Source organism: Mobula birostris, chromosome 4 (assembly GCF_030028105.1).
Source record: "Mobula birostris isolate sMobBir1 chromosome 4, sMobBir1.hap1, whole genome shotgun sequence".
In the NCBI taxonomy this organism is placed as follows: Eukaryota; Metazoa; Chordata; class Chondrichthyes; order Myliobatiformes; family Myliobatidae; genus Mobula; species Mobula birostris.
In genome coordinates this window covers 88599122-88623639 of record NC_092373.1, presented here as the reverse complement: position 1 = coordinate 88623639, position 24518 = coordinate 88599122, and the positions used below count along the sequence as shown (strand labels likewise).

At 42.3% G+C, this 24518-nt stretch overlaps 1 protein-coding gene across 3 annotated transcripts in view; it reads right to left on the bottom strand.

Annotated features, from left to right (window-relative positions):
• The window catches only part of LOC140196465 (glypican-5-like), a 648398-nt gene that overhangs the window by 216385 nt on the left and 407495 nt on the right, over positions 1-24518 (bottom strand). For all 3 annotated transcript variants that reach the window (XM_072255728.1, XM_072255729.1, XM_072255730.1), the window contains one exon: positions 15980-16100. In XM_072255728.1, the coding sequence (XP_072111829.1) occupies positions 15980-16100 (121 nt within the window). The remainder of the gene's footprint in view (positions 1-15979; positions 16101-24518) is intronic.

Genomic DNA, 24518 nt, shown 5'->3' with positions numbered 1-24518 from the left:
TGTGCTGTCATAAAGATAAGAATCATCAGACAGAAGATTTACATTCCTGAAATGTATTTTACATGATTACATTCTCATAAATTCATGACCATATTAGCAATTCCCAAGTTGAAGAACATCCATTCGTAACCAGGTCTAAATATATCACTGACTTAATGGAGAAGTGATATAGGAAAGCACAATAGTGTCAGAAGCTAATACACAGGCTCATATTTTTATCTTGCTGTAGACCACTGAAATAACTAAGCTGGGTTGTGTGCTTGCACATAAGTTATATCAGTAACAGATGAGTCCCATTGGAGAAAGAGCAGAACAATTAAAGAACAATTCATTGCTCGATGTTAACTAATGCGTCAGGGAGTATGGGTAACATTTTAATTACAATACAACTGGTCTAAAAAGCTTTCAACAAAACAAAATTAATTGAAGATCATGAAATGTTTTATCATCTACTGAATAAGGGACTGGTTTCAAAGACTGTAGAGTTTTGATATTTTATCCAGCACAATAGGTATAATTTTGAAACAAAAAGCAATTTTAACGGGAAAAGAGGGATTGTTTGAGATCAGAAAGTACTGCAAAATTGTTAGAGGTGTGTTCTGTTCTAACTGGTGCCTATTTTGCTATTGGGATTACCCCCACTATACCTCAGTTCCTCAATTACATCGCATCTCCTGAATTTTGCTGATGTAAGGCTCATGGGTTACCAACAACTACCAACCCCAGCTGGGCTCCACTGAGCTTCGAAAGTCAAAACAACGCTGCAGGTGCTGGAAATCCAAGATAAAATCAAAATATTTCTGGGAAAACTGAGCAGGCCAGCCAGCATCCATGGAAAGAGAAACAGAGTTAGTGCTTCATTTCTGAGACCCTGCTATCAGAAGTGAGAGAGGAGAAAACAATTTAGTCAAGGAAATAGGGAAAGTAAGGGAAGGTAATGTGTGTGACAAGGTGAATTTCTCTAACAGAGTGAAACAGTATGGTTATTCAGTACAGTTGGCTGTGTAATATGTTGCTTCTGTTGCAAGACCAGAGACCATACATTGAAGATGAGAGGGGGTAGGTTTAAAGGGGATGTGAGGGTAAGTTTTTTACTCAGAGTGTGGTGGATGCCTGAAATGCGCTGCCTGGTGTGCTGGTAGAGGCAAATATATTGGAGGCTTTTAAGAGACATTTAGATAGGCACATGGATATGGGGATAATGGAGGAATATGGATATTGTGTAGATAGGAGGGCTTCATTTTTGGGGATTTTTAATTCATATCTGGTTTGGCACAACATTGTAGACCTAAAGGCCTGTACCTCTGTTATACTGTTCTATGCCCGTATAATGTTTTCTAATCATAGACTAACAGAGTTGTAGAGGAACACAGCACAAAAACAGGCCCTTTGGCCCATCTAGTCCATGCCAGAATCTACTCCCATCGACCTGCACTGGAACCATAGCCCTCCGTAACCCTGCTAACCATGTACCTATCCAAACTTCTCTTAAACGTTGAAATCAAGCTCGCCTGAGCCACTTGTGCTGGCAGCTCGTTCCACACACACTCATGACCCTCTGATTGCAGAAGTTTCCCCTCATGTTCCTCTTGAATGTCTCAGCTTTCACCCTTAAGCCATGCCTTTTGGTTGTAATCCTACCCAACCTCAGTGGAAAAAGCCTGCTTGCATTTATTCTATCCATCCCCCTCATAATTTTGTATATCTCTATGAAATCTCTGCTCAATCGTCTAAGTTCTAAAGAATACAGTCCTAATTTATTCAATCTTTCCTTATAACTGGGGTCCTCCAGACCTGGCAATATCCTTGTAAATTTTCTCCGTACTCTTTAAAACGTATTTATATCTTTCCTGTAGGTAGGTGATCAAAACTGCACATAAAACTCCAAATTAGGCATTACCAATGTCTTGTGCAATTTCAATATAACACCCCATCTTCTGTACTCAATGCATTGATTTATGAAAGCCAATGTGCCAAAAGCTTTCTTTACGACTCTATCTGCCTGTGTCACCACTTTTAATGATTTATGTACCTATATACCCAGATCCCTTAGTTCTACCACACTCCTCAGTGCCCTACCATTCACTGTGTAAGACTTACCCTGGTTGGTCCTACTGAAGTGCAAAACCTCGCACTTGTCTGCATTAAATTCCATTTGCTATTTTTCCAGCTGATATAGATCCCTCTACAAGCCATGAGAGCCTTCCTCGTTGTCCACTACACCCCCAAACTTGGTGTCATCCACAAACTTGCTGATTCAGTTAACCACATTGTCATCCAGATCACTGATAAAGATGACAAACAACAAAGGACCCAGCATCGATCTGTGCAGCACACCACTTGTAACAGGCCGCCACTCAGACAGGCAACCATCTACTACCACTCTCTGGTTTCTCCCACAAAGCCAATGTCTATTCCAATTTGCTACCTCACCCTGAAGGCTGAATGACTGAAACCCTTGACCAGCATTCCATGCGGGACCTTGTCAAATGCAAATGTAGTAGTCTGGCTGCCTGAAACATGCTTAGGAAAATAAATGAATGGTCAGATGAGGCCTTCTCTTATCTGAAAGCTGGGGCTTCTAACAGTGCCAAACTTTTTCGGTATTGATGTGTCAGCTAAATTACATGGCCAACGTCTTTGGAATCCCAATAATTTGAGAACACTACTCTGACACTTGCAGTCGGAGGTCTATTATACTTATCGCCTTCCCCATTATTGCCAAAACCCTTTCGAATTTAAGACAGGCTCCCATATTTCCAGCAATTGTACACTGAAATAATCATAGCTGGATCAACCAATATGCACCCTATACTCTTTCTCTGGAAAATTGCCATTAATCATGAATTGAAACACTAATCCTAGAAAAGGGAGTGGATTCGGCCTAGCTGATCACGGGTAAAACCCTCCCAATCACTGAGCACATCTACATGAAACGCTGTCATAGGAAAGAAGCATCTATCATCAGAGATCTCCACCACCCAGATCATGCTCCCTTCTCACTCTTGCCATCAGGTAGAAGGTATAGGTGCTTCGGGATTCATACCACCAGATTCAAGAACAGTTACTACCCCTCAGCCGTCAGGCTCCTGAATAAAAGGGGATAACTACACTCACTTGCCCCATCATTGAAATGTTCCCACAACCAATGATCTCACTTTAAGGACCCTTATCTCATTATCTCACACTCTCGTTATTTATTGCTATTTATTTATATTTGCATTTGCACAGTTTGTTGTCTTCTGCACTCTGGTTGATCTTTCATTAATACTGTTATAGTTACTATTCTATAGATTTGCTGACAAATAACTGAATCTCACAATTGTCTATTTTGTCATATATGCACTTCGATGATAAATTTACTTTGAACTTTTAATAGTGTCATCAGTCATCAACATTTTGAAATGCTCTGCTTGAGCAGGTGATGGTGGTAGGTACTGTCACAGTACTTAAGAAATACTTAGATAAGCACTTGAATCGTAAGGCATAGAAGCCTATGGGCCAGGTATTGTTAAATGGGATTAGTGTAGGTAGCTACCTGGAGGTCAGCATGCTTATGGTGGGTCAAAGGGTCTGATTCTGTACTTATTGATTCCTTGGAATCAAAACAAAAGATAGCTGTGGATTTTTGTGGCTTTTCTTCCAAAGGAACTTACCAGCCTCTCCTTCATCTCTCCTTCAAATTGACTATGTTCAGCTGCTAAAATCTAAACATTTGTATTGCATCACAATACATTAATAAAATATACAAACCTCATTCAGCTAGAATTGTTGGCGGAAACGAACTGTAATTAATTTTTGTCCAACATTTTTAAAATTTTGTCCAATCCTATTTTTATCCATTATTTAAAAGGTTGCAATAAATAATGCAAATCAATCCAGCTGCAGGTTTACTGAGGTTACTTCTACATTACTCTATGACTAAACTACATGGTCTGAAAAGGCCAAATGAAAATCCATTATCCCAGCCAGTGAAGGGAACGAGAGATTTTGTAACTTTACAGCAGCTGCAAGAACTCAACTCTTCCACTGGAGAGCTCCCAGTTTAAGAGTGCTGCAGAATTATGTAGTTAGTCTACCGTGCACTTGGCTTGTATTCCGTGTTCAAAGGATCAAGCATCCCAGCAGAGATCAGAGAGCATCGATTTAATTCCTTGGCTAGAGCTCAGGACTTCCCAGAATTTGCTAAAGACTTTTGACATAGGAATTGAAACATCTTAAACCATAAGATTTATACGAGGTCTGAAACCAAAACTTTGACCATTCCTGTCTCCTCAGATGCTCCTTAGCTGCTCAGTTCCACCAGCAGCTTGTTGCTTAAGCCATAAAATATTGACTTTAAAATCTTCTGAGTGTAGCTTTACAGTGAGTGAAGCAAGATTATATCTGCATCAGTAAACACTTTGGTAGAGGCACTCAATGGGCTGAAAGAGAAATAAATTGTTGAAATTTGGGTCAAAACTTTGCATCAGGACAGAAATATTGACAGTTCCTTTTCCTCTAGGGCTACTATTCAACACACTGAGTTCTTCCAGCAGGGTGCATGTTACTCCAGATTCCAGCATTTGCAGTCTCTCGTGTCTCCAAATCTGCATCTCCCTCTATTATGGCTAGTATAAAAACCTGTTTTCCTCGACGGTCAAATTTCCTATGATCTTTGCACTCACCTTTCAGGAAGAGTATGCATGATACATTTCCAAGTGAAAATACATTCCTTATTGCTCTAGCAATGAGCATTGTTCCATTGGTCATGACTGAGCTGGTCTATTCCCTTCCAAACCTAGTAAATTCAACTTCCATTCCCTCCCCCAGCCAGGTAAAAAGAAAGTACTACAATAGAAATAAAGATATCCAAATGATAGGAATGGGTCTAATTCATTAAGAATCTACAATAGCTGTAAATGAGAATGAGATATAGAACATAGAATAGTACGGCACAGTACAGGCCTTTCAGCCCACAATGTTGTGCCGACCCTTAAACATTACCTCCCATATAACCCTCCACCTTAAGTTCCTCCATATACTTGTCTAGCAGTCTCTTAAATTTCACTAGTGTATCTGCCTCTACCACTGACTCAGGCAGTGCATTCCACACACCAACCACTCTCTGAGTAAAAAACCTTCCTCTAATATCCCCCTTGAACTTCCCACTCCTTACCTTAAAGCCATGTCCTCTTGTACTGAGCAGTGGTGCCCTGGGGAAGAGGCGCTGGCTATCCACTCTATCTATTCCTCTTATTATCTTGTACACCTCTATCATGTCTCCTCTCATCCTCCTTCTCTCCAAAGAGTAAAGCCCTAGCTCCCTTAATCTCTGATCATAATGCATACTTTCTAAACCAGGCAGCATCCTGGTAAATCTCCTTTGTACCCTTTCCAATGCTTCCACATCCTTCCTATAGTGAGGCGACCAGAACAGGACACAATACTCCAAGTGTGGCCTAACCAGAGTTTTATAGAGCTGCATCATTACCCCGTGACTCTTAAACTCTATCTCTCGAATTATGAAAGCTAATACCCCATAAGCTTTCTTAACTACCCTATCCACCTGTGAGGCAACTTTCAGGGATCTGTGGACATGTACCCCCGAACCCTCTGCTCCTCCACACTACCAAGTATCCTGCCATTTACTTTGTACTCTGCCTTGGAGTTTGTCCTTCCAAAGTGCACCACCTCACACTTCTCCGTGTTGAACTCCATCTGCCACTTCTCAGCCCGCTTCTGCATCCTATCAATGTCTCTCTGCAATCTTCGACAATCCTCTACACTATCCACAACCCCACCAACCCTTGTGTCTGCAAACTTGCCAACCCACCCTTCTACCCCCATATCCAGGTCGTTAATAAAAATCACGAAAAGTAGAGGTCCCAGAACAGATCCTTGTGGGACACCACTAGTCACAATCCTCCAATCTGAATGTACTCCCTCCACCACCACCCTCTGCCTTCTGCAGGCAAGCCAATTCTGAATCCACCTGGCTAAACTTCCCTGGATCCCATGCCTTCTGACTTTCTGAATAAACCTATATTAGATTAGATTATGAGGACACGCAGTCCTCTTTTATTGTCATTTAGTAATGCATGCATTAGGAAATGATACAATATTCCTCTGGTGTGATATCACAGAAACACAGGACAGACCAAGACTGAAAAACTAACAAAACCACATAATTATAACATACAGTTACAACAGTGCAACAATACCATAACTTGATAAAGAACAGGCCATGGTACAGTAAAAAAGTTCAAAGTCTCTAGAAAGTCCCACACCTCACGCAGACGGGAGAAGGAAGAAAACTCTCCCTGTGATGCCCGACCACAGTCCGACTCTGAGTCGTCCGAAAACTTCGAGCTCCGATCAGCACTCCGACACCGAGTACTGAGCACCATCTCTGCCAAACGCTTTGACCTCAGCCTCGGTCACCAACAGCAGGCAAAGCCGAGGATTTTGGGCCTTCCCTCCGGAGATTCTTGATTGCACAGTAGCAGTGGCAGCGAACCGGGCATTTTAGAAATTTCTCCAGATGTTCCTCTGTGCCTTCTCACATCTGTCTTCATCAAATCAGAATTGTGCACGGCATCCTACTTACAAATATGATATCATTTCACCAGAGAGCTGCACACGCTGCTTCGCACCACCATCTTCTCCTCCTGCCTATGGAACCTTGTCAAGTGCCTTACTAAAACCCATGTAGATCACCTCCACTGCACTACCCTCATCTATATGCCTGGTCACCTCCTCAAAGAACTCTATCAGGGTTGTTAGACATGATCTGCCCTTCACAAAGTCATGCTGACTGTCCCTGATCAGACCATGATCCTCTAAATGCCCATAGATCCTATCTCTAAGAATCTTTTCCAACAGCTTTCCCACCATGTATGGTGGGAAAGTCCATGTATGGATAGTCCATACAAAGTCCATGCAGGGAGATTCTACCCAAAAATCAATGCTCAGATTTTTCTTTGAATGAGTTTTCATTTTGTGTGTGGAAACAACATGGCATCGTCCCAGTCCTAGTGGTTTGAAGGTACTAAAAGTCAACAAGATAGCATGAGGCTGAGGTGGTTTACAGGCTTGGCAGGATAACAGTACAGGTTCCCTTCCCATTATACTGAACCACCTGATCCAGTTTCCTGATGCTGTCCCATACTTTCCTAGCTCCTTGTAATTTCACCATTTAACTACTGCGGGGTTTGTACTCATTAATTCTGGGTTGCTATTCCACTGTCACAGTATCTGCTAAAATTTCAGACTTAAGGAATGTGTTAGAATGAGCCGCGGCAGGTGCCTGATGAGACCAGAGAGGGCCATAGAGACTTAGAGCCGTTGGTAAAATATTGTTTGCCATAGGGAACAGTGGCAAGGCTGTAAGGAGGGTGATAGAGAATTTGGATATTTATTGAGAAACAACCAGGGTCTGGGAGGGCTGGGGAGACATTTGGGAGGTGGAATGCTAAATGGCAACTAGCAGCTAGCTTCCAATATGAAGAAGTCTTCAACCGTGTTGCACAACCATCAGATCAGTGCATTTTTAAACACTCACCAGCAGCTTTTGTGAACCAACAGCCATGACACGTAGAGAGCCTGAGTTATAGGGAGAGGAGATTAAGGTGTGACCTATAGAAATCATGTATGCAATCATGAGGTGTATCGATGGGTAAAGGAAAACTCCTGAGTAGGCATGGATTTAAAGTGTGAGGTGAAAGGGACTTGAGGGGCAACCTCTTCACTCAGAGGTTGGTGCATAAATGCAATGTGCTACCAGGAGATGTGGTTGAAGCAGGTAAAGTCCCAAGATTCAAATGAGATTTGGATCAGTAAATGGATAGGAGGGGTTCAGAGGAAGATGGGCCAAATGCAAGCAAACAGGACTGTTGTTTGGAGGACACAATGGTCAGCATGGATGAGTTGGCCCAGTGGGCTTGTTTTGGTGCAGTATTGCTCTGTAACTCTAGATCTGGTAATAGTGATCTCTTGTGAATAAAAGTAACACACACAAAATGTTGGAGGAACTCAGCAGTTTAGGCAGCATCTATGGAAAAGAGTAAACAGTCAATGTTTCAGGCCAAGACCCTTCTTCAGGACTTGTCGATGGGAAGATTTAAGTTTCTTCAGGGGAGGTATCCCTTGAAGAGATGGGCCAAGACCTTTCTTCAGGACTTGATGAAGGGAAAATTTAAAATTCTTCCGGGTAGGTATCCCTCAAAGAGCCTTCGGGCCAAGACCTTTATTCAGGAGTTGTTGAAGGGAATATTTAAACATCTTCAGGGTAGGTATCCCTCAAAGAGCCTTTGGGCCAAGACCTTTCTTTAGGACTTGTTGAAGGGAAGATTTAAATTTCCTCAGGGTAAGTATCCCTCAAAGAGATTTTACAGTGGAGTAACAAATCAGAGAAAATCTGCAGATGTTGGAAATCACACACAAAAACACTGAAGGAACTCAACAGGTCAAGCAGCATCTACAGAAAAGAGTAAACAGTCGACTTTTTAGGCCGAGATTTATTCTTGTGAATATATAGCTTGCAGTTAATTATTGGTTCAAGGGCCTTTAAGGCTGTATTAGGCAGTCCCAAGAGAGGTTTGGAAACAATTTGGGTTGTGACAGGATGTCCCTAAAATTGCCCCTCCTTGTAAATGTTTGTACTGTCTAATTTCTAGCTTCATGATATGCCAAAATGAGATACCAACTCAAGTTTTTTGATCGTGTATCATAACCACTGCCATAGTTCACAATGAGAGGGGTTGAATGCAGTGCCATTGTGTACAATAGGAATGAATGGGAAGTGGTTTGGTCCATTGAAACTCTATACAAAGAATGAACAGTGAGGACTGGGTTCTTTAGGATTCTGTACAATGAGAGTGAATAGGGAGGCTTGGTTCTTTGAGCTTCTATACAATGGACTAAGTGGAAAGGGATTTGATTGGTGGCATGAGGCAAATCCTTGTATTCTGCAGCCTCATGTAGGGACAGTTGCTTTGAATGCTCCTTGCCCACCCATTTCCTTCCCTGAAATGTTCCCAGTAATTCATATTACACTGCAGAAACATAAATTGGTTAGAAAAAGTGACATTGTACCTGCAACGATATCACAGCAGATTACTAAACTTTACTGCTTTGAATGTAAATATCAACCATGCAACCTTCAAGGGGTAGCAGACAGCAAACAAATTTCCACTTAAAATTCTTCTATATCTTTTCAGCAGCAGAAATACTTGCATATTTATGTTCTTTGGTGCATGAATCCTGAGCAGTGGGTCATTAATGCAGAACAAGCTGAGAGTCATGCATAAAATACAGCTTTTGTCAGCTACGTGCTGAACTCATTCCCTTCCAGTAGGGTGCACAAAGTTGGTTGTTTTAAGGAAAAGAAAACTGAAGTAGGGATCAAAAGAGTTTTATCACAAGAGATTAGCAAGAGGTTCATGCAACAGGTGGTTATTTTCTGGAATACTTTGCTTTAAATATTTGTGTATACAGATTCCATCAAAAGGAAATTAAATAAATATTTTAAGTGAGCGAAAAAATGGACAGAACATAGAGGAGGAGAACATAGAACAGTACCACAACAGGAAAATGCCCTTTGGCCCACAATGTCTATGTTGAACACGATACGAAGCTAAACTAAATCTCTTCTGAAAGATTAAGTGGATTGTATGTGGAAAGAGTTAGTACAGACAGAATTAAATTCTTTATTGTTCAGCAGCTTTTGGAAAGTTTAATTTATATGGCAAACTCCATAAAATCTGCAGACTCTGGAAGTGCAAAGCAACTCACACAAGATGCAGGAGGAACTCAGCAGGCCAGTCAGAATCAATGGAAAAGAGTAAACAGTTGACGTTTCAGGCTGAGACGCTTCATCTGAACTCGAAAAAAGGGAAAAAGTCAGAGAAGTAGGTGGGGGGAGGTGAGGAAGAAGTAAAAGGTGGCAGGTGAGAGGTGAAGCCAGGAGAGGGGTAGGGGATGAAGTAAAAAGGCAATGAATTTGAATCGTGAAAGAGGTAAAAGACTGGAGAAGGGGGAATCTAATATGACAGGGTAGAAGACCACGGAAGAAAGAGAAGGGGGAGAGTGAAACAAGAATGGGGAAAGAGACCGGGAGTGGGGAGCAAATGCTGGAAGTTTGAGAAATCAATGTTCACGTCATCAGGTTGGGGGGCCCACGGATGCTGCCCTACCTGCTGAGATCCTCCAGCACGTTGTACATGTTGTTTGACCCCAGCATCTGCAGAGTATTTTGAGAATATAAACCAGAGTGTGGAAGTTGGAGGCAAAGTCAATGAAATTGGTGAGCTCAGCACAGGTGCAGGAAGCAGCACGAATGCAGTTGAGTAGGAAGAGTTGGGGACTGATTTAGGTGTCAGCTTGGAACATGGACTGTTGCACGTAGCCGACAAAAAGGCAGGCATAGCTGGGAACAATGCAAGTGCTCGTGACTACTCCTTGGGTTTGAAGGAAGTGGAGGGGCCGAAGGAGAATTGCTGAGCGTGAGGGCCAGTTCTGGCAGTTGGAGGATAATTTTATGGTATTCCTAACTCCTGAGCTTATTATGACACTTGTTTGAACACAGTGAACTCTGCATTGGGTTCAATCACATTCCGAATGAGTTGACCTCAGCCAGGTTTGAAGAAGAACAATCTGTATGTTTGTCCTTCTCCCAACCTGGCAGGTGTTGAAGTTAGGTTGGGCAGAGTGAAAGGCAGAATGAGGAGCGAAAACAGAGTTCTTTCTCAAGGTCATCGATAAATGTGGAAACAAGGCCAGGCTTAGTTGTGAAGCCAAGTTCACACTTTCAGGTGTTATGGCAGAAGATGCACATCCCTGGCTAAATCAGTCACTTTCTACCAGCGACACAGCAAGCTGTCAAAAATCCTGCAGTTTTTATCACAACAGAAAAAGAAATTTATCCTAGTTCAGCCAGTGCATCACAAAGTTAGTTTGTTCAAATCCTACTTCATGGTAGATTGTTGATGCTTTTTTTTTGGAACTAGTTGTCTTAAGGCCTCTCAGGACAATATCATCTGAGGGCTGTTCTAGGGTAAACTGAGGAGGGCTTTTCAAAGTTTAGGTAGTACCAGGGATGTTCTAGATCAGGCAGCCCTAGGCCTCCTTATGGTTAAATTGTTCAAAGTTTGACCATAAGATGTGGGAACAGAACTTGGCCATTTGACCCTTTGAGTCTGCTCTGCCATTCAATCATAGATTACTAAACTTACCTCTCAACCCTATTCTCCTGTTTTCTCTCAATAACCTTTGACACCATTTGTAATCAAGAATGTATCAACTCCACTTTAAATATACCAAATGACTTGGCCTTCACTGTCATCTCTGGCAATGAATTCCACAGATTCACCTACCATTTGGCTAAAGAAATTCCTGCTCATCTCTGTTCTAAAGGGATGTTCTTGTATTCTGAGGCTGTGCCCTCAGTTCCGAGGCTCTCCCACTATTAGAAACATCCTTGTGACATCCACTCTATCTAGGCAATTCAAGGTTCAGATTAGATTGTTCAAGGCACATTCTAGATAAAATTCCTCAAACTGTCATTAAGATTGATTGAGATATATTCTGTGTTAAGTTGTTAAGAGTTACACAAAGTTAGATAGTTAGTGGCGTATTTGGCATCAAGGCCTTTCAAGTGTAAGTGCTTCAAATTCATCTCCGCATTGGAAGGCTGAAGAGCCTCTATAGCCTTGAGCAAACCAGGGTGGCAAAGTGGCATCAGTGCTGGACTTCGGGGCGAGAGGTCCAGAGTTCGAATCCAGCCGGCTCCATTGCACGCTCTCCATCTGTGCCTGGATTGAGTGTCAAGCTAACAACTCGACCTCATAAAAAAAAATTGGAGAGGGATGGGCTCCGCCAGGTTTCAGATGCCCAAGACACGCCGTACGACGAGCATACCAAAAAGATCGGTGCAAAAAGCTTGTCATGATGGTGCCCCGACGACTCCACCAGGAATTAAGGGTGCACACACATAAACCAAGGTATCTATTCCTCAATGCACACACTTTCCACATAATATACCCCATAAAGGACATAAGTGCCATCAAACTAGTGAAGAATCTTTGTGGTATTTCTTTGGCTTGCTCCAGAATCCAGGAGATAGCTAGAAAAGGTTTCTACAGAAATTCTGCTGGACTCAAGTATGCATTTTGGAATTCAGAGCAAAAGTAAGCAATCTGGCCGTTTAAGGAGGTGTTGGCTGGTCTTTTTTGATAAACTTAATGCACCTTCCCCACAGACTAATCTGAAGTTTGCAACCTGTATTGATACAACTAATATTCTCATTCTTCCCTTTTGGCCATGAGGCTGAGGTACAACGATGAAAATTATTGAGTGATGATATGATGGAACTTTTAGCAGAGTTACTACCATTTAGCTTCAGCGACCTGGGCTTGATTCTGACCAGGTAGACTGGGTGGAGTCTACCTTCTCCCTTCAACGGCATGGATTTCTTCTGGGATGATCTAAAACAGAGAGTGCCAAGTTTTTTGTAGACTCAGGCGACTGCTTCCAGTTTGTCCACGAAACAGTTTCTTCTTCTTCTTTTCTCATATCCCTCTTTTCTTTCCAAGGTGGTTGGAGTCCTGTCAGAGTCCGTAATCTACAGCTGCAGCTCAAACTATGGCTCTCCATGAGCAGTGGGTACTTGTTCTCGGACTCACCATGCGGCCTGGGTGTTTTGATATCTCCAGCTGCAGTCAGGAAAGCGCGCAGCTTCGGGGCACAGTCCCATGTATGACTCAGTTCCTTGCTAACGTGACCAACTTAAGCATTGCAGGAGATTGAAACATCAAGATAGCAGGCAGTATGCACTACTATTGGAAGGCTCCTGCATTTGAGTGATCCCTGTCTCACTTCTGGTTGGTGAGAGTCTGTTGGTTCTCAAGTCAGGGAACTTAGATATGCAACATAGCCGATTGTAACATTGAAACAGTGAGCTGCTGGTCTCCCACTCTCATTTGTCACAGGAGCCATCTCGCTTTCTCTTTCCCTCGCTAGTGAGAGAGAGCGTGTCTGAGATGTCAAAGTGTTAGGATGGACAGTAGTTTTTGATGGACTCTAAATCATGGTCTCAATGGGGGCTTTGCTATTGCTTGCATGGTGGGGGGAGGAGGGCCCGTGCTTTTGCTGAAACAAGTGGTGGGTAGGATTGATGTTTTTGCTGCAGCTTATGCGTGGGAGGGGGGTTTTGGAGTTCTGATGTTTCTGTCATTCATTCTTTGGGTATTTTTTTCTGTTTTCTGGACATCTGCAAAGAGTAAGAATTTCAGGTTGTATTCTGTATACAATCTCTGATATTAAATTGAACCATTTGGTTGCTCCACTTTTGCTCCACAATGCAAAGATATACATGCCGCTAGGCAAATGGCCATTGCAGACTGCGCCCCCCCCCAGCATGCAGATGGGGCAGAATCTGGGGAAAGTTGTTAGGAAAGTGGGGAGGATGAAATAGATTAGGGAGATTAATGTAAAAATTGGTGATTGACAGTGCGGACTCAGAGGGCCCAAGGGCATGTATCACTGTACGATTCTATGACAATATAATAACAATCTGGATGTGGAAGCCTGGTGAATTATCCCCACTCTTCAACCAATCTCTGGGTTAATATATCACCCCTTGAAGAAACTGGACAGTTCAACACAGACCAGTCATCAAGCCTAGGTACTTTCTATCTGTTTCACCAGCCGAAGAACACAGGGAAATGTTGAAATCAATTGAAAACAATTTCAGTCATTTCAGCCTTCAGCCAGGATTGCTAGAGTAGCAATGTTCAGGCAGGTGCAGAATGTGACAAACCATCACCTCTCCCTCACATGTCCATCTCATGCTTGGGCTGTCAACGTTCAATCCAGATGTTCTTGAAAACAAAGGCACTGTGTAAATAGGATCTCAAAGACAGCCAAAGGGTACATCTCCTGAAGGAGTTACTTGTAATTATGGAAATGCTGTTAGGTGAACTCTGGTGTAAGGTGAGGGTTAACCTGATATGGGAGCTTTTTCTGAATAGCTCTGAGTCACAAGATACAATCAGCGAATCTAATCATTACTAAGTTGTCCTGCACTTAAAGTTTGTCACAAAAAAGCATTGCTTACTGGTCTATTGCTGGAGAGTGCAAAACAAGCTTAATTCAAAATCAGAAGGAAGAGGATAGCAAAGGGGAGAAACAGAAATGAGAGATAACGGGAATATACTAAAGACGTGAGAGAGAGTAGAGAGCAGAAAATTGAGAATAGGAAACAATGGGACAGGAAGTGAAAGAACAAGTAAGAGCTGGTGAGACAGGGTGAGAGAAGAGACAGAGCCAAAGATGCAGGATGAAGGGGAGGGACAGTGAGAGAGAGTGTGACAAGGAGGTAAAGGAAAATGTAAGCAGAATGACTGACTCAGAAAGTAAGTGGACATGGCAAGAAAGGTAGAGGCAAATAAAGAAACTGAAGAAAACATGGTAGGCAAAGGGAGAACGAAATCAAGTCAGAGAGCTCAGTGACTTACATACACAGTCAAATAGAAAGAGGGACAGTGAGAGTTGAAAAACAGGGAAGAGAAGGTAAAAAGAGAAAGGGAATACGGCCTCATATTTATGAGGGGCAGTGAGGGCAAACACAGGTAAATGGGACTAGCTTGCATGAGCATATCGGCTAGCATGCACAAGTTGGCTGAAGAGCCTTTTTCTGTGCTGTATTACTCTATGGCTCTATGTACAGGTTGGTGGTTTAATTGGTTGCTGTAAATCGCTAACATACAAGTGAGTGACAGATTTAGGAGTACATTAATGGGAATGTGGAAAGAATAAAACATAGAATTAATGTTATGGGTGGATGATAATTGCTGTGTTCGATATTAAGGGAGAGTGCAGAGCACACCAGGATGCCAGCATGCAGGATATTCAATAGAACTTTATTGATAACTCTTCTTGTACAGGATGTGAACTCCTCCCATGTGGGAGTGGCTGAGTGGCATGGGAATAACAGTATTGACTACCACAACAATAGTTGGCAGGGAATCAGCAAGCCAAGGGCCAGATTCTGTGATGTGTGACTCTGATTATAGGATGATGTTAAGCACAAAAGGATGTACACTCGGAGAGGCATTTCAAATCACATTGGGTCCTCTCCACTTTAAGGGTGAATTATAGATGGCTGACTCATGAGCTGGCAATGAAGGTTGCAAATGACAATACTTGGATCAACTTTCTGTTGTTAGGGAGTATGCATTGTGCACATTGATAACGTAATCACAAATGAGAAGCAGAAGTAGCATATCAGAGTCCTGATGAAGGGTCTCAGCCAGAAACGTCGACAGTCTACACTTATTCATCGATGTTGCCTAGCCTGCTGAGTTCCTGCAGGATGTCGTGTGTGTTTTTAGGATATAGTAAGTCATTACAGGAAGTGGTCCAGTCCCGTTTTCGGATGAACTGGAAGTAGGTGTAAACATTTCAAAACATGCCCAAAATTACTTTGTAACCACCATTAATGCATAAAAAGGGGGGCAAATTAATCTTGTCAAATCCAATTTCAAGGATAGAGAGCAACATGAAATATAAGTAAAGTCAGAAATAAAAGAATAGAAAGGATTTGGAGAGAACAAGACGGACATAGAGATAAAGAGCTCACCGAGAAACAGAGGTAGACAGAAAATAGCTCAAAATGTGGGAATATAGAGACAGAAATCATTGAAATGAGATGAAAAGAGGGAAGTTGGAAGGACATACGATGAAAGGACTAAGGAGTCAAAGACACAGAAACAGAGAATGAAAGAATGAAGAAAGAGTGTGAAGTAAGCATGGGCTATGCCACAATGCCTGGAGAACAGCTGAGAATCCATTTGCCACAGGAAGAGATGTTGGTGCATAACAACTACCACAGCCCAGTAATTCTCTGACTACTTTGCCCAACATGGAGACTCCTTTACTGGATCCCAGTTACTCGGGCATTTGGAATAGTCCTTGGGTCGACGTGGGTCTAAGGTCTTACCTTGTTAATGTACAAGAGCTTGTCAATGACTTGCTTAACCATCGGGTCAGGTCCTCGGACTTTCACTTCTGGGTTGTTGGCCTGTTCTTTGAGTCCATTCCCAACGACTCTATTTGTGTAACTAGAAACAAGAAGCCGGCATTAAATACTTGTGGTTAATTTGCGGCTTGTTTGTTCTGTTTTCTCTTTCTCTTGACTTGAAAAGTCTCTCAGGCCATTAGCAGTCTGACAGACGACATTATGAATCCTTTTCCTAGATCACAACCACTTTTACTCAAACCGGTTAATCCTAGGTTTTGGAAGGTTCTGATAGGCAGCCTCAAGCCAGGCATTTTAGTTGTAAATCACAACAGCTTGATTCAATTTTGGCTGCCATGATAAATAACACCTTCATCAAACTTTAATAATGTCATCATGTGTGAAATATAAGATTATAGATCACAACCAGAAGTGTCCAGTTCAAATTGCTGATGGGTGGGACCAAATGGAAAGTGGTTTTTCAGTTTTCAAAATATGCCCACAAATCACTCCTTTAATCCAAGCCCTCTGGATTTAGATGTTTCCTATATGAAGAAAAGCTTCCTCCACTCCAGAGAAAATAAACAGACATATCCATTCTTTCTCTTAACAAAGTTGGCCCAGATATTTGAAGTTAGTTTTTCTTTTTCCTCTCCCTCTCTTCATTTATTTCATTTAAAAAAATACTAGAAGTTAAATTACCTTTTCTACCCACCCGGCTTCACATCACTTTCTAGTTGTCCTCCTCCCCTTCCCCCCCCTCCCCCTCCCCCTCCCCCTCCCCCCAACATTTTATTCTGGTGTCTTCCCCCTTGCTTTTCAGTCCTGAAGAAGGGTCTTGCCTCAGAATGTTGACTGTTTATTTATTTCCATAGATGTTGCCTGACCTGCTGAGTTTAACCAACATTTTGTGTGTGTTGCCTTGGATTTCCAGCATTTGCAGACTTACTTTTGGTTATAAACAAGAGAAAATCTGCAGATGCTGGAAATCCAAGCAACACAAACAAAATACTGGAGGAACTCAGCAGGCCAGGCAGCATGTATGGAAAAGAGTACAGTCGATATTTCAGCCTGAAATAATCTGTTATATATGAAATAAGTAGTGGAAAGGAGAGCAAAAATAGTAAGATAGTGTTCATAGGTTCATTGTCTGTTCAGAAATCTGACGGCAGAGGGTAGAAGCTGTTCCAAAAACATCTTCCGTTTCCTGTTCCTGCTCTCTGATGGTAGCAATGAGAAGGGGGCATGCCCTGGTTGATGAGGGTCCCTAATGGTGACTGCTACCTTTTAGAGGCATTGTCTTTTGAAGGTGACCTTGATGCTGGGGAGGCTGGTGCCCATGACGGAGCTGCCTGAGTTTAGAATTTTCTGCAGCTTTTTCTAATCCTGTGCAGAGGCCCTTCCATAGCAGAAGATTAGGCAACCAGGTAGAATGCTCTCCATGGTAGATCTATAGAAAATTGCGAGTGTCTTTGGTGCCATACCAATTCTCTTCAAATGTCTAATGAAATATAGCTGCTGTCATGCCTTCTTGGTAATTGGATCAATATGTTTGGCCCTGGATAGATCTGACAGCCAGGAGGAGCTTGAACCCGTTCATCCTTTCTGCTGCTGATCCTTCTATGACCACTAGTGTGTATTCCCTTGACCAGCCCTTCCTGAAGCCCATAATCAATTCCTTGGTCTTATTGACGTTGAGTGCAAGGTTGTTGTTGCTACACAACTCAACGAGCTGATCCATCTCGCTCTTGTGAGCCTCCTCGTCAACATCTGAGATTCTACCAACAATAGGGAGGGGTGTAATGCATTCAAAAGGTGACACCTACTTTAGAGCAAGATCTTGTCTAAGAAAAGCACTTAACAATACACATCATAGGCAAGAAGGTGCAGAGGGTACTGGTCTATCACGGACACAGCCCTTCCCACCACTGAAAGAAAGCCGCTGCCTTCAGAAGGTGGCATCTGTCATCAAGGATCCCCACCATCCTGTGCCATGTCCTCTTCTTTCTGCTACCACTGGCAAGTCCCGCAGCACCAGTTTCAGGAACAGCCGGTTCCCACTGTTTTTGCAGGAATGTTTTGCTTCAAAGACTTCTCCTTTACTCTCATGTATAGTTCACATACACTTTATGCTCTGTGTGTTATCTGAGTCTATGTCCTGTCATACAGCTTCAGGTTTTTCCATTAAGCCTGACAATAAACTTGACTTGAGAGTGGACCTTCTAGAATTGATGTTTCATTCATTAATTTCGACACCATGCCCTACCCTCCACCACCTCCTGCCTGTTAGTGTTCCCTTTCAACCACTGCATTACAAGGATCCAATCAAAGGTTTTTCCAGTTAGTATTTCAATACATTATTGATAAAGCAATAAACATTTCAAGGTGCAATCCTGTGTTTTGAGTCTGGCTACCAACTGAGCCCAATGATATGTGCCGTACAAGGTCAGAGCAGTCAACAAAAAATTATGTACTCAGGTCAGATTTACATTACACATGTACAAATCTGGTTTTTGGATTTGATTTTAATTTCATACTGTAATGGAGAACTTCTAAGTCCAGGCCACCCTACTTGCAGTTAGATAATGAGTGTCTGCACGGTAAACTCAGTGCAGGGGATGTGAGTTGAGCTAACATTTAATTAGTGTAGCCGTACTGGATTTTCCCCTGGAGGGCTAGGAGAATTCTTTTTGTTTTCAGTATTCCACTTGAAGATGTCCTGAGGCAAACCCCTTGCTCAGATTTGGGTAGGGTTTACTTGAGTCAGAGGATGGTGTTGCATCTGAATCTCAACACTAGTATCCGCAAGTCTCACCGAATACCTTTAGGATTTCAATCCTGGGTGAATATTCCCTCTCGTACAAGCTGTAATAATACTGAACTGGACATTATTTCCTGAGGTTTAAGTCTGAATATATCTTATAACTTTCTACAAGTCTGTTTAGACTCAAACTGTAAATCCCATCAAGTACAGACAAAAAAAAACACGACGTATAGTTCAGAACAATCCCAGTGGCTTAGTACATAAGGCATTCATATTTCCATTTCTACAATAACCCCATTCTACCAAACATAGGCACAGGGCACAGCGCATCACTGCTCCACAGTGCCAAAGACCTGGGTTCAGTCCCGACCTCTGGTGTTGTCTGTGTGGACTTTGCATGTTCTCCCTGTGACCACGTCCTTCCTCTGAGTGCTCCGATTTCCTCCTACATCCCAAAGATTGGGGTTGATAGGTTAATTGACCACTATAAATTACTCTTAATGTGGTAGAATCTGAAGGGGAACTGCTGGGAACATGAAAAGAATTAAAATGGGCTTACTGGAAATGTGTGCTCGATGGTTTGCGTTGAGACAATGGGCTGAAGGGCTTGTGCATCACTGTAACTCACTGTAGGCCGAGAGGATAGTCTCCAAGTTTATTTATCTTTTAGATTTTTAGAGGGCATCAAGCAAAGCAGCAAATGATGTGGGATACTTTTCATTGGCTTTATATCAGTTTGAGAAGTTTTAAGGTTTTGAAATGTGCTTTAAAACTAAAACAACGGATGGACTATAGAGTCATAGAGTATGTAAACAGGTTCTTTTGCAAAACTAATCCATGTTGACTGTGTTTCCCAGTGAGCTAGTCTCATCTACCAATATCCCTCTAAACCTCCCCCATTCATATACTTACTGTACAGCTAAATTCTGACTGCATCATCTGACTATTTGGAAACGCAGGGCTCACCAGGTAAAGCTTGCCATTTCTCTTTCCACTCAAAAAGACCTAGGGGCTCCCTAGGCAACAAACACAAAATGCCAGAACTCAGCACGTCAGGCAGCCTCACTGGAGGAGGATAAACAGTTGACGTTTCTGGCCAAGGTCTTTCTCTGTGATTCATAAGACATAAGAGAAGAATTAGGGCATTTGGCCCATTCCTTCTGATACTATATTCTCTAACTACTGGAAACAGCCTCTGCAAATCCAGTCTATTTAACTCTTCCAAAATTCATGTAATAGGTTTTAGTGAGATAGTCCCTCTGTCTTCTAATCTCTTGTGAGTACAGGCACAGAGTCTTCAAACACTCCGCATATGTCAACCCTTTCATTCACAGGATCATTCTCACAAACCTCTCCTGGACCCTTTCCAATCCTAGCTCATCCCTTCTTCGTTATGGGGCCCAAAACTGCTCACAATATTCCACATGAAGTCTGACAAATGTCTTATAAAACTTCGGCAATACATCCTTGTTTTTGTATTCTACTTACCTGGAAATGAAAGTTAACATTGGATTTGCTTTCCTTACTACCAAGTTAACCTGCAAGTTAACCTTTAGAGAATTCTGCTCTAGGACTCTTTTTGTACGTCCAATTTCTGAATTTGTTCTCTTTCTCCCTGGGTTCTGGGGCTCCCTTCCTACTTGCTCGGCTCCTGGCTTCCTTACTCACTTCCCACTCAGATGGTGCTCCAGTTCCCATAAACACCTCCAACTCACCAGGTCCTCTCTTCCTGTGCTCCCTTTTAATTTAGCTGATGCAATGGAAAATGAATTATCATCTTAAACAAAATGAATTATAATGGTGTTGAGATATTAACAGAAATAGTGTAAATTCAAGTTTATTGTTGTCATGGCAAACATACACAGGATAGAAATGCCATGAAAATTAGCTTTTTGTAACAGCAGCACTCTACATTATAAACTGACAAACCTAAGTTAACATAAATTACAAATTATTAATTAGAGGAGCAACACCTTATATTCAGGAACATCCCGGTGGCCAAACATTTCAATTCTGATTCTCGTTCTCATTCTAACATGTTGGTCCATGGTCTCCTCTTGTGCTAAGATGAGGCCACCCTCAGGCAACATCTTGTATTCCATCTGGGTACCATCCAACCTGATGGCATGACTATCAATTTCTCTTTCTGGTTAAGAAAAAGTATCATCCCCTTCCCCTCTTCTTCTATTTCCCACTCTGACCTTTTACCTCTTCTCACCTGCCTATCATTCCCCCAGGTCCCCTCCTCCTTCCCTTTCTCCTATGGTCCAATCTCCTCTCCCATCAGATTCCTTCTTCTCCAACCCTTTATCTTTTCCACCCACCTGGTTTTATCTATCATCTTCTAAACTCCTTCCCCTCTCCCCACCTTTCCCCTTCCTTCTCAATGCTGATGAAGGGTCTCGGCCTGAAATGTCGACTGTCTATTTATTTCCATAGATGCTGCCTGACCTGCAGAGTTCCTCCAGCATTCTGTGTGTGTTGCTATAAATTATGCATAGCTTATATGTGTGCAAAAAATAAACAACAAAATAAACATAATGACTAGTTCAAAATTGAGAGAGTGAAAAAGAAATGTAGTTTAAGGTTGTGTTAGGGTGAAGGTAGTTGTTGCCTTGCAGATGGTAGGCTCCTGAACCAGTTTCACTTGCTAAACTGCTCCGTGGCTCTGGACTCAATTTCAGGGACTCTGCAGTTGATGTTTTGTGTTGTATTTGTTTACTGCTTTTCTTGTTGGCACAAGTTGTTCTTTTTTTCACACATTGGAGCTTGACGGTTTTTGTTGTGTGGGATTTTTTTAATGGGTTCTGTTGTGTTTTTGTTTTGTGGCTGCCTGCAAGAAGATGAATCTCAAGGTTGTCTGTGGTATACATACTTTGAAAATAAACTTAAGATCCTGTTGGCAGTGGGTAGAAGCTATTTTGAACCTTGAAGGCACAGACCACTGTACCTTCTGCCTGATAGCAGTAATGAGATCTGGGCATGATGATGAATGCTGCCTTCCTGAGACATCGCCTCTTGTAGATGCCCTCAATGTGAGGAGAGTGATAACCTTTGATGAGCTAGGGGAGTCCAGTATTTTCTGCAGCATCTTTGTGTGCTGTAAAGTGGCATTACAACCATTAATGACTACATGTAAAGCCACTTTACAACCTGTCAGTGTGGAAGCCAATAGGACTGAGCACTAGCAAAGCGAGGGCACAATAACATAGTGGTTAGCACAACACTTTGTAGTACAGGAGATCTGGGTTCAATTCCCACCCCTGCCTGTAGGGAGTTTGTACGTTCTCCCCGTGACCACATGGGTTTCCTCTGGGTGCTCTGGTTTTCTCCCACAGTCCAAAGACGTACCAGTTGGTAACTTAATTGGTCATTGTATATTTCCCATGATTAGGCTAGGATTAAATCAGGGGACTGCTGGGCAGCCCAGCTTGAAGGACTATTCCACATTGTATCTCAATAAAAAAAGGTCCTGAGTGTGTCAGGTTATCAGTTTTAACAGGAATTTCAATGCAATTTTCATTTTTTAAGAGATGTACCCATGCCAGTTCTTCATTTGCTAATATATCTGGACTGTGTCTTTTTTGTTAGGTACCTGAATTGGCATCTAGAATCAAAGGAGCCAACATCAGGGGCACATTAAAATAATCACTTTTCATTATCAAGCAATTTAGTGTAGACTTTATCTCTTCTTTAACCTAGCGGATACAAAAGCTGGATATAATGCTGCAAAGATTGTCTTTCAGGAGATTAACCAGATGAGCGTACATTTGGGAATAATACTCCAGCCTTCCTCCAGTGGTTTAAACATTCAGTCAGTGAATAATTGAGTCAGGAAGAGTCACCAAGGACACTAAAAAGGACGTGACTTTACAATTAAAGAGAAATTGCTGACTGCATTTTCTCTTTATGTGACTCAAAGCACTTGTCTGAGAATAATTTTAATTTAACACCAAACTACAGAATCGTAAAGTTCAGTATTTCCGGTCTTCTCATACTGAATGTGAGCAAAGTTGTAATAACTTCTGGTGTGATATGCAAAAATGCAGCATAATCAACACCTTAAAAATACCACAGTGACTGCTTGCCATTCTTGTTTTTTTTATTGCCCCAAAGCTTCCTTTATAGGGGAAGGTGTGGAATGGTTGAAGGATTAGCAGAGTGATTAATCGTCTACCATTTCAATTACGCAAAAACTACCTCACATTACATAACTACTTTTCTATTTTTGCTATTGCTTCAGTCACAACCGACAGTGCGAAGTTACTTCAAACACACAATAGGTTTGCTATCTTTCATTTGTCCTGTTGTGGGAAATGGTTTGAATCTGGTTCCAATGCCAATTGATTACTTGGCTTTTTCAAGCATCAGCTTGGCTCAAATGGAAACATTTCTGCCCTGAAGATGTAAGGTTGTGAGTAATCCAGGCTAACATGCTGTTCCTCTCGGTCTCAATAATTTCCTCCAGTCGAACATTCCTCAAAAGACTCTGCTTTCTCCAACTCCTACTTCTCATAAAACCTGTACAAGCCCCATCTTATGATATTCACATTTCTTCTTCTTAGAGTCTATCTCCTCAATCAAATTTTACTTATTTACAGAGGTACTGCGCAGATTATGCCCTTCTGGCCCTTTGAGCCATACTGACCTACAATTCCTCCAATTTAATCTGTACCTAACCACGAGACAATTTACAATGATTGATAGATACTTTATTGATCCCAAGGGAAATTACAGTATCATAGTAGCATTAAGATTGCGCAGATACAAACATTAGAAGAGAAGTAGAAAGAATAAAAAATAAGTTACTACAAACAGTCTAACAGGAAGGGGTAACACACACAAAATGCTGGTGGAATGCAGCAGGCCGGGCCGCATCTCTAGGAAGAGGTACAGTCGACGTTTCGGTCTGAGATCCTTCGTCAGGACTAACTGAAAGAAGAGCTAGTAAGAGATTTGAAAGTGGGAGGGGGAGGGGGAGATCCAAAATGATAGGAGAAGACAGGAGGGGGAGGGATAGAGCTAAGAGCTGGAAAGTTGATTGGCAAAAGGGATACAAGGCTGGAGAAGGGGTAATCACTTCCCTGCTATAGGTTAGCTCATTATAAAGTCTAATGGCCAAGGGTATGAATGACCTTATGTAGTGTTATTTGCAGCAGCACAATTTTCGTAGTCTATTACTGAAAATGCTCCTCTGTTCAGCCAAGGTGGCATGCAGAAGGTGAGAGGCATTGTCCAGAATTGCCAGGACTTTCCATTCACCACAGTCTCCAGTGTGTCCAGTTTGACACATTGTGTTGTCCCACATTAAAGTGACATTAGACTCTTTTCAGTTTGCCTGCCACTCAGCCCAGTCCACCTACGATGCCATAGGCTCAGCCCTCCACTCGGTCCTGTACCACCTAGGAAACGATGCCTCGTACACCAGGATGTTGTTCATCACTTCAGCTTGGCATCTACCATGATCATCCCTCAGAGGTTGGTGGGTAAACTGTCCTTACTGGGACTCAACACCCCTCTCTGTAACTTAGACTTCTTGACTGAAAGATCCCAGGCAATCCAAGTTGGCAGCAACATTTCAAGCTCCATCACAGAGCACTGATGCCCCCTAGGGTTGTGTGCTCAGTCTGCTGCTGTTCACACTGCTGACTCACGACTGCACTGCCAGATTCTGCTCAAACCGCATCATCAAGCTCGATGAAGATACTACAGTGGCTGGCCTCATCTGCAACAATGATGAGTCGACATACAGAAAGG